We start from the raw sequence: 11,004 nt of genomic DNA on the forward strand, positions 1-11,004 counted from the left end.
CCAAGCCCTCGCCAATGCAACTTCTTCAGCATAGACCCATTTTTGTTGTTTTCGTTTGGCGGTTTCAACTACTTTATCCTCCTCGGTTTTTTTCTTATGACTTCTCTTTTTGATGGGTTTCGATGCAGAAGGACCATCATTGGGTGGTTGAGTTTCGGGAACAGATTCGTTTTGTGAAAGGTCGATGGAGGTTGGTGAAAGGTCGATGGGCGATTGTGAAAACAGGGTAGGTATTGAATCTTCGGTGTGTGGGAAGTTAGTAAATAAACGATTCCCGAGATACGATGCATAACCCGCCATGTCGGGCATAGGAGAGTGTATGAAAAATGGACGAGCTATTGGACGAGTGGGTGGTGGGCTAGGATTATTTTCTTGGAATCCATACGGGTTGTTCGGGTCATAAGGACGATTGTAAGGATGCATTTTTTCGTTTTGTAGAAGGAGAATTGAAGATGTATAGAAGATGTGGTTGAATGTGGTAAAAAATGAAAGAAAAATGTGAGTTTTATAGTGAAAAAATGGAAGAAAAAATTATTATTATTATTTTTTTAATATAGCCGTTGGCCAACGGCTCTTTTCTTTCCATTCACAAACCGCCATGTCACCTTGCTCCCCCGCCCACGCCCGGCTTGAAACCCAAGCCCCAAGGGGCCATGCCCCAACCCAAGCCCACCCAGGGTGGTGCCTTGGGCGTTTTCCCCCAACCCAAGCCCCATACCCCATGGCCTAACTTTATTTTATAAGTTTTCTTCTTTGTAGGAGAGGGTAGAATGTGGATTGGCCCATTTAGACTACGTGTTGTGGGTTAACAAAACTTGTTGTTACATAAGAACTTGACCATTAACTAAATACGTGTTATCTATATGTTGTGGGTTAACTACACCAATACCAATAACTAAAAATAAATAAATAAATAAATAAATAAATAAATAATAATAAAATAAATAATAATAATAATAACAATAATAATAATAATAATAATAATAATAAGATGATGATGATGATGACATGTGATTGGTTCCCACATTCATGGGCCACACCGTCATTCCCAAGGTTAACTACAAAGGCACTCAATTCCCCGTTAACTAGCGGGGGTGGATTAACCGTCACCAATAATTGTTAATGGCTAGCTAGTAAACCACAACACCTAGTGTTAGCCCTTTGACTGTTTATGATGCGATTTTGCAACTCATAATTAAATTTTGCTGCGAGAAAGGAAACAAATAAAAAGACATCCTTCTTAAATTTCTTACATTTCTGTCCATTAGATAATGGAATAGGACAATAACGTTTTACATCATGAAATAAAATATGTACATAGTCATGGGTTTGAACATCTCAAAATTAGAAAAGGTAACATACGAACCTCTAGGATTAATTAATGGTTAATCAAGGTGTTGAGTAGGGAAACTACGAAACAACATACTAGTCAAGATATAAGCATCTCAAATTCTTAAGTTAATAAGCCAAATTATGAGGAGGTAGACTCAAATAAGTACCGTTATTTATACAATTATTGTACGATAAGAAGCTATTATGGTTTCCGTTGCAAGTTTCCTCTCCTTAGTGGCCGGGTCTTGAAGCATCAACACCTTGTCTTTCTCTCTAACCCCAACCATGTGTAGATAATCTTCGTCTTCTCGCTCTTTCCCTTTGAACAATAGTCTTTGCTCTTTTGGCTCTAATCCGGTCACCATTGATAATATCATCTTCAATTCTCCTATAAAAGGAACAACCTAGGTATTTAAATGAAAAGGGACAATATCTTGAAAATAAACTAAGAAACATGATCATCCATCATAGTTATTATTATTGTCTTATTTTGTATAAACTCCACACATCATACAAAAATTTATAACATGTGATGGTGATTGATGACATACCGAAAGTAGAAGTGGGTTGGATGGATATGTCATGCCATCGAGAACCTGTTACGACTCTAACCAATATAACCTCTTCTTTGATGCTTTCTTCTCCGATATCTCTCTTTTGAACAAGCATTCCACCAGGTCGTAACTCCCATTTGACCTCTGCATCGACGTTAATGTTACATCTTTGGATGCTAACGCTATTGCTTTCACTACTATCATTCTTGCTCTTGCCGCAACGTAATTTAGAGAGACTTCTAGACAACTTCATTGACCTAAACTTCATGATCATCAAATTTGATTTGGTGATGTATTTCTTTTGCTTTATGTTTGTGAAAGGGAAAGGTGTTGATGTTGGTACTTATATACTAGCCTTGACTCTTGAAGCTGGATGTAATAGAGACAAAAGTTGGGTGCCTAACATAAAATAAAATATTCAAGGGATGTAAGTTGTCCTTTTCTTTTTTTATGTTTATTGATACTTGTTAGGCGTTAAGGCACATGGGCTGGGCTGTGGAGGGTTGCTTATTGGCGATTTGGCGGAACCAAACCGGCCTTCTAATTATAATATTATATACCCCATGTAGATAATAATTAATTAATTTTTGTACAATGATATCAGTGAAGATATTTTATTTAACAATACATATGAGTATTGTAATATAGGATTAGGATTAAATACAAAGGCTTCTAATTAAAAGAAGGGTATAAAGGCTTCTAAAAAAATCCAATAAAAAAAAAAAACTTAAACATTTACCATCACCCAAAAACCTAAACCCCCACCCCCTCCCCCATCACCCACCCAAAAAAAAAAAAAAAATTGCCGAGGGGGTGGGAGGTGAGGGTTTAGGTTTTTGGGTGATGGTGGATGTTTAAGTTTTTTTTTTTAGGTTTTTGGGTGGGGATGGGTGTTTAGTTTTTTTTAGATTTTTTTAGGCTTTGGTTTTTTTTTTTTTGGGGGGGGGGGGGGTGTGAAGGGTGGGGGGTTTATGTTTTTGGGTGGTGGTGGGGTGAGGGTGGGTGTTTATGATTTGGGTGGTGATCAGGTGATGTAGTGAATTTAATTTTAGATTATTAGACACTTGTCACTCTATAGATCCTTCTTACGCTTCTTATAATTAGGAGCCTTTGTAAAATAACTTAACCCTTGTAATATATGTATGTTTTTATTTTCTAGGGGAAGGTTCAAATGAAAACCACTAGTTATCGCGAAAACTCGAAAACTAACTAAAAAATCCTAAAAAAACATACAAATTTCTTTTTTTTTTTTGCATATCAATTTTCGCTATTTAAATTATATAAAAAAAAAAAATTTTCAAAAAAAAAAAATTGTACTATTACACATGTGCACTACAAATTTTTTTCAAAACTATTACACATGTGCACTACAAATTTTTTTTTTTTGAAAAAAAGTTTTTTTTATATATAAAAACTAGCAATTTTTAATAAAAAAAATTTGTAAAAAAATATTGGTGTGTTTTTTAGGCTTTTTTTAGTTAGTTTTTGAGTTTTCACAATAAAAGTGGTTTTCATTTGAACCTTTCCCCTTATTTTCTAATTCTTTATTTTTTAAGTTTGTATTTTTTAGGACTTTGTAATGTTTTATTTTATTTTGATGAAATTATGTTTTTTTTTTATTTTCTAGTTATTAAAATTGGCATATAAATTAAAAAAATAAAATATAAAAATAAAAAATAATAATTAGGTAATGATGATGGGAATTTTAAACCATTGCATGCAAGTTAAAGGAATGGACTTTAAAGCCCCCTGTGTGACGTGGCGGTGAGGTGACGCTAAGGTGGCATGATAAATAATTCTAATTTTAATTATTTGATCGAAAGCATTCCTAATTTATGAATTATACCACATCATTCATAACTTTTAACTTATTTTTCTCTTGCACTTCCAAACTAACTGAATTCTAACTTAGTTACCTGATGCCAGATGCCAAGTCACTAAACAATTGCAACGTCATCAAAAAAAAGCCATACCACATGTCACGTCAAATGCCACATCACTAAATAAGAACCACTAGTCCAACACTCACAACCTATAATTTCCACACCACTACAAAGCTTAGGTTGATGATGGTGCTAGGGTAGGTCGATGGATTGGAGAAGAGGTTGAAGAGACTAGACGGTATGGGGCTCGTCCCCGGGTTGGCATGGTGCGGCGACGGGCCAGCACCCCCTCCCCCCCCCCCTCGGGTCGTCCTCGTCTCCTCGTCGCAAACGTTGATCCCAAGCCAGGCAAGACGGGACTCTTTCCTTTTATCTCACATGCGCGCGCGCGCACACACACACACATATATATAGGCACATCCCCACACTCTAGGTTCATCCCTTTAGGCTCCTCCCCACACCCGCTAACGTGGACGCCTACGTGACGGATCATCCTTTAAGGACTACCCTCCTCCACACTCAATAGCCTGATAGTTTTACGGTTAAAGGTGTCATAAATTGTCTAAATCAAAGTAAATCGGTTGGTTAACAGCTTGGTTCACGGTTCAATTTTATAAAAAAAAACTAAATAAAAGAAATCGATTCAAACAACCAAATCGCAAAAATCTACCCTTTTGACCGGTTAACCCGACCGACAACCGGTTTTGTTTGTCATTGTAGAAAACTATATCAGCCTTCAATTCATAAATTACATCAAACTAGCTAAACTCAATCATGAACACCCCTAGCTAGCTAGAGTGCATCAATTGATCAACGCATGGGTAGATCGACGATTGACGATGGTGGCATGATGTGGTGATGGTGGTGATAGGAGCCAAAACACTTGTTCTTTTTATAAACAACCTTTTCTAGTAAATGTCTACCCATCCGTAAACATTAAGCCTGAAATATTTGTTCTTTAGGTAAAAAACAAACACCACCTTCGAACAATGTTGTTTATCAACAGGAAGTGTTATGGTCCAAAAGACATTTGCATATGGTTTCGTAATTTGAGGTAAAATGGCCCATATCTTAAGGTCTTGAGCCCTCCTTTTGTCGGCCTTCAACAAATGTTGGACTATTTAATTGTCCATTCTTATGTCAGTACAATTGTTTTTTACAGATAAGTTTAAATAATATATTAACAAAAAACTATAATCAAATGACATGTTTTATGACAAAAGAAGATTCACACATGAGGAGAAAAAACATACACCAACGAATTTGCCGTCCTATCCTTCATTATATAAAAATAAAATTATCATAGATTAGACGGATCTATGTAGATTTTACCAATTTTAGATCACACCAGTAAACTATTTTTATATTTTATAGTATTCAGTAGTTGTGTCTTATTTTTTTAACGGCAAATTTGGATTTCTAACGGACCATTGGAGTATTTTAGACAACACCAGTAAACTATTTTTATATTTTATAGTATTCGGTAGTTGTGTCTTATTTTTTTTAAACGGCAAATTTGGATCTCGGACGGATCACAGGAGGAAACGCAATAAAGTTGGAAAAAAAACCCTTCTTGTGAGAATCGAATTCAGCACCTAATGGTCCCTAAACCTCATCTCACCCCTAAAATGCCACTAGACTATAATGCATTAAGGCTACACGGTATCGTCCCGTCCTCCACCCGGCGCCGCCACCGTGTCACCGTCCCTCCACGCCGCCCCCCTCCGTCCCCCCCTTCGTCCCGTCCTCTTCGTCCTCTGTTCGCCGTTTGCGGCGGAGCAAACAGGTGCCCCCCCCTCTGCGACGCCCGTCCTCCCACGCCGCCGCCCCCGTCTTCATCCCGTCCTCCCACGACGCCCGTCACCATACCGGAAAGCCTAATGCATGAGCATTAGTTGTGTCTTATATGTTAAACTTGAATGAAACCGATTTATCAAATAGTTTCTTTCAAGTGTAAGATGAATATAAAATCTTTGATATCTTAAATTAAACATGGAAATAAAAGGTGTTTAAATCAACTTGTAATGATGCACGCTTAAACAAAAACCTAGATCCATGCTCACACAGCCCACAAAATTTGTCGCTTATTCACTCATATATATATGCGCATGTGCCCGTATATTTATCAACCTAGCAAATATATAGGATTTTGAAGAACAAAATCCATGCTCATAATTCAATAATATATAGGATTTGAAGAATAAAATCCATGCTCATAATTCAATAAATGTGGCACCTTGGGTTAGGTACCTGTTTAGAGATCTTGTAATCTACACAAAATCATCTCAATAATTATTTTCATGTTTTTTTTATATATTTTATAAATCCATATGACATAACAATGATGACTTAATACATTATTATATTATATTTAAACTGGTAATATTTTGTGCACACATATAATGAAGGTGTGTGACTGTACTTTCATATTTTTAGAGCATCTATAACGGTGGACTTTTATAAATTGTCATCTAAATATTATATTAGATTCTAAACTTTCTTAGAAAAGACCATTATTTTTTCTACATCAGCAAACTTTTACCTCACCCTCTACATCATCATTTACTTTTATAATTAATTCAAACTCTTTTAAACAATGAATTAAATATATTAAAATAGCTAGCCAAGTGCTAGCACAGTTTCAAAAAGACATTACATAAAAAGGAGAAGATTTTGTAACTAGCTCGTCTAACTAAGTTTATTTTCATATTTTTATTAACAATCCACAAAGAGAAAAAAATTAAAAAATGAGGTTAGACATGTTTCCTTTTCGCAGGTCCTTGAGAGCAAACACCATGTCATTAGAAACCTCTAGACATGTTTCCACATCTCCATTGGCCCCCATATAGTACCACACATTATCAATAAGCATACATATACTTTAGTGAACAACAATTCATAGTGCATCAAAATGTCCAAACCCATTTATCCCCTTCCAAATCAAAACTCATGTCATTTAAAATTTGCATAAGATTGTTTAATTGAACCGTCCCTAGGCCTCCTCTGACCGGCCAACTCCAAGACCACCTCCAGCCATCTAACCCTCGACGATAGCTAATCGAACAATCACTTTGCGAATCTAAATGAAAAAGTCTAGGAAATTTGTACCAAGTTTCTCATCACCCACACACGTATCATTCCAAAACAACGTGCCTTCCCCATCATTATTTTCTTTAGAGTAGGCCATAGAATGATACCTTCGTTCAGTAACCTACTAAATTTTATGATATGGATCATGGAGGCGATGGGATTTAACGATAAATGGATTATGTGGATATATGCATGACTAGAGTTAAATCACCTGTGTTGGTGAACCATAGTCCTATTGAGGAGTATATTTTGGAGCGGGGTTTGAGAAAATGAGAACTAATATCTCCTTTTTTTTGTTTCTGTTAGCAATGGAAGGCCTTCATGTGGCATTTGAAGGTATTATTGGATCAAGTTTTATGAAATATTGGTCTAAACATAACATTCATGCTTTAGTTCGTATGTTGAATTGTTTCTTGCTTTAGGCCTAAAAAATGAATCTTCATAAATCCAATTAATATTGTGTCGGGGTGGATTATAATGAAGTTTCGAATTGCGGTTCTATCACTGAGTGTAAACCGGGTAAGATTTTTTATTTATTTGGGTCTTCCAGTTAGGGTGAATATGGGAAGGTTAAAAATCTGGGATGCTATTCTTGAGAAGTTTTCCTAGAAATTATATATATATATGGAACCCATTAAGTCTAACTAACTTTCAAATGAATCTCTACCATTGGATCTTGCTAAAATCAAATCCTGACCATTTAAACTCAATTTTTCAACTGCTATTGTGGCAGTTCCAGGCAGTTCTGTACGCTCCCCTAATTTTCCGGCCCATCTTTCCCACTAAACACTGTTGCTACAAAACTGGGACGTGGGCAGAATGCAGTTGACGACCTCTCTTATATAATATAAACCCTTGCAACCAAATATCCACCTCCATACATCCTTCTGTTTGTTTGCAGTACAATTCGCCTGTGACCTCCGTATACAACCAACAATTATCGCCCAATATCTGATTGATAATCAAGAAATATGGCGATGTCGAGGGCGAGCTCTTGCTTTGCATACCCTTATCGTTTCTTCACCGTTGTTGCTTATGCGGGATTTGGTGCTCCCCCAATTCGTCATCCAAAGGGTAACCTCCAAATTCTCAATCGAAGTCGCTTAGTTACGTTACGCCCTTTGTGAGCAGGTTTAATACTCATTCCCTTTAAATTGCTTAATTAGGTCTGGGTTTGAAATTGTGCTTGCGATTTGTTTCAGACAGTTGGGATTTTTGTTATTTTGGGTTATAAGAACGAGATCAAAGTGTGGTTTATATTGTTTTCGTTTCACCATTTGATGTGAAATGGTAGATCAAGTGTACAATTGTGCTTGCATTAGTTATTATCTCTAATCTTTATGTTACAAACCCATCTTATGGGAATTGGTTTTCTCGATGCCTTTATTTACTTGCCAATTTGTCTGAAACCCTAGCTCCATCATCAGAAAGGAAGTTCAAGAAGATGAAGACCTTCAATTATCAATGGCAGTTGCTCTACTCTTCTTCTCCTTCCTTCTCAGGTATTTCTCATTACCCCAGTTAATGTAATTTAGTTTTGCAGTTCTTTCATGCCAACATTTTGATTCATGAGATTTTGATAAAATGCTATAAAATTGATGCTCAGGGTTAATATTTTTTCAATTCTTTGAAAATTAGGGTTTATCCTGCTATAATATAAACGAGATTGATTCATTTTGGCCTACATTATCGTCTTGAGTCTCTTGACTTTAATCGTCTTTATCACTGTCGGACTGGATTCTGATAACCAGTAGTCATTGTCGAAGAACAAGGGCACCAATTGAGGCCGACTTTGTATCACCTCTGCCAAGAGTATTAACGTTCACCACACATGTCTCACCAGTTGATGTCGGCGCCATCTTGTGTTTGTTTGTAACTAGCAATTGACCGCTTCTTCAAGAGCTTGCCAAGCACGGGGTATATTTCTTCCATTTCTTTTTGTCACTCATATTTTATTTCTTTTCTTATGGATATCCAAGAATGAACACTATGTAGTTGTATGAAACACATAATTTATATTTCACCATGTCTCTTGTAGGGCTATCAACTACTTGTAACTAACTGAGCGAATTATTTGTATGTCTTCGGAAACTTTTGGAAAAATCACATACCAGGTTCTAGCAAATGATTGAGTGCAGTTTGTGTATTTGTTCTACAATCTGATTACAAAAAACTATCCAATACCATGACCATCAGTTCTTAAATTTTCATAATTCTAATGTTGTTGATATTAAAGTATATTGATATATTCTCACATTTCTGGTGCAGGCCTGCCATTGAGATTGCTAATGAATTGAATTCTCTATACTTACTTGCTAACTATATTGAGGTTAATTTTTTCGGTTGTTACTTTGCCTATTATTTTGTAGATATATGTTGAGTTCAACATTTACATTTAGGATTTGTAGTCTCTGCATTTAAAATACAGATGTAATGTTCCTCTGCTGTTGATGAATCACGTAAGTACACAAAATGAGCCAACCATGGTCAGGTATCTTTCATGTGAAGTTAAATTTATATTCTCTGAAGCTTGTATTGCACTAAAAACATTACACATTTATCTTTATTTTGTTGCAGGCGCTAATTGATTATATTAAAAGTGACTTTGACATCAATGTTCACTGAGAACATTACACACGCTGAACGGGTTCGGGTCAGTTTCAGGTTGAACCCGCGAACCCGTTTAGGTTAACGGGTCGGGTTCGGGTCAACCTGGTCGGGTTAGCGGGTTGACCCGTTTAACACATTTATATTATATTATATTTTTTTGCAATATGTTTTGTGTCATAAATTAAATGGGGTATGTTTTTATTCCATAATTATTACTTAAAAAGAGAAATTAATATAAGATTTTGTAATTTAAATATAACTGTGTTACATACATTTGTGTTTTTTAATTAAAATTTAATTTTAATATAGTTATTTCAGAAAATAAAATAAAAAATAAAAAAAGTCGGGTTAAACAGGTTGTGTTCGGGACTTCGGGTCAACCCGCGAAATTTCGGGGTCGTGTTCAGGGTCATATGAATGATACTATTTTTGGGTTCGGGTTCGTGTAAAATTTTATGGTTCGGGTCGGGTTAAACCCGCTAACCGGCGAACCCGACCCGCTTAGCACCCCTAATTGAAGGTTTGAACCATTCCTTATTAATATTCTTTTAGCCCAATCTTCTGAGGCTCTCAAATTGGCAATATGGACAGGCATGCGGGCTGAGTGACAGCTCCAATCAAGCCCGGGTCAAAACATATCATACTAGGTCAGATTGGGTTGACACAACCTATTTTTGTCTTGACTTCTTAATAATTAACTTGCTGAATCTGAGTAAAGAGGTTATACTATTTCAAATAATAGTCAAAGCTTTTGAATAAAATGATTTTGAAAAATTAACATATTAAAAATACACTTTGGCCGACTTTCGAACTGCTGAACCATTTTTTTCTATATGACCCGTTAATGACAAAGTAAATCTGAATTATCTTTTTCTAAGTAACCGGAAGAAATTGCTACCCTTTCCTCAAATATCTTCACTCTTATTTTTGGCAGGCAGTTCATTCAGGTGCATATATTGAGTCTGCAATAACAAAATGCATGGGCGATAAATCATCTTCGGGTTTTATCCTCAGTAATGTCAATTCTTTCTTTAATTCCATTATTTCTATTCAACTCACTAAGTTCTATACAGGAACTCCTTCAAAGTATTCTGTCATAATATATGTGCAAAATGTGGACAGATAGAAGCGTCCGTTGACAATGATATTCTTCTTTGTGATGGTTTGTGTGAAGTTGATACCGTCAATTTTGTTTGGATCTACCTCTATTGAAAGCGCAAGGTAGTATATCAATGTTGACCCATTCACCTTTTAATGGGTTGATTTAGCTTTTTGTCTAACGTGTCAAATGTGTCTATATTATTGTGGTTCAGATTTTACTTTTGAATCTAGATGATCTTGGTTATATGAACAATGAAGTAGCATCAACATAAGATAAGGGCTTGATATGCCTGGAGATAAACAAGAGTTACCAGATTCGCATATGACCCCATAACTGCAAAGAGAAATGTTGAGAGACTAGAGTACAAAACACTGTATGAGGTGAGTTTTCACCTTTATAAAGTTTGGTTGAGTTGGGTTGGGTTGTATTTGAT

General features: G+C 35.9%; 1 protein-coding gene and 1 long non-coding RNA gene across 5 annotated transcripts; one reads left to right on the forward strand and one right to left on the reverse strand.

Moving 5' to 3' along the window:
- Positions 1 to 1,234: 1,234 nt before the first annotated feature.
- On the reverse strand, positions 1,235 to 2,183 carry LOC110921300 (BAG family molecular chaperone regulator 2). The gene is made up of 2 exons (XM_022165593.2): positions 1,884 to 2,183; positions 1,235 to 1,720 (listed from the first exon to the last, which is right to left on the reverse strand). Exons 1-2 carry the CDS (start codon positions 2,158 to 2,160, stop codon positions 1,506 to 1,508), a joined length of 492 nt encoding a protein of 163 aa, XP_022021285.1. The 5' UTR covers positions 2,161 to 2,183; the 3' UTR covers positions 1,235 to 1,505.
- A 5,432-nt stretch (positions 2,184 to 7,615) lies between these two features.
- LOC110921856 lies at positions 7,616 to 10,472 on the forward strand. 4 transcript variants are annotated; one of them, XR_002582699.2, is made up of 6 exons: positions 7,616 to 7,990; positions 8,275 to 8,361; positions 8,498 to 8,776; positions 8,898 to 8,973; positions 9,128 to 10,116; positions 10,404 to 10,472. It is a non-coding gene; the product is annotated as an uncharacterized LOC110921856 (long non-coding RNA). The 4 variants fall into 4 exon arrangements; XR_002582698.2 differs by having other exon boundaries at positions 8,898 to 10,116; XR_004886991.1 differs by lacking the exon at positions 8,898 to 8,973.
- The last annotated feature ends 532 nt before the right edge of the window (positions 10,473 to 11,004 follow it).

This window comes from Helianthus annuus, chromosome 17, assembly GCF_002127325.2.
Source record: "Helianthus annuus cultivar XRQ/B chromosome 17, HanXRQr2.0-SUNRISE, whole genome shotgun sequence".
NCBI lineage: Eukaryota > Viridiplantae > Streptophyta > Magnoliopsida > Asterales > Asteraceae > Helianthus > Helianthus annuus.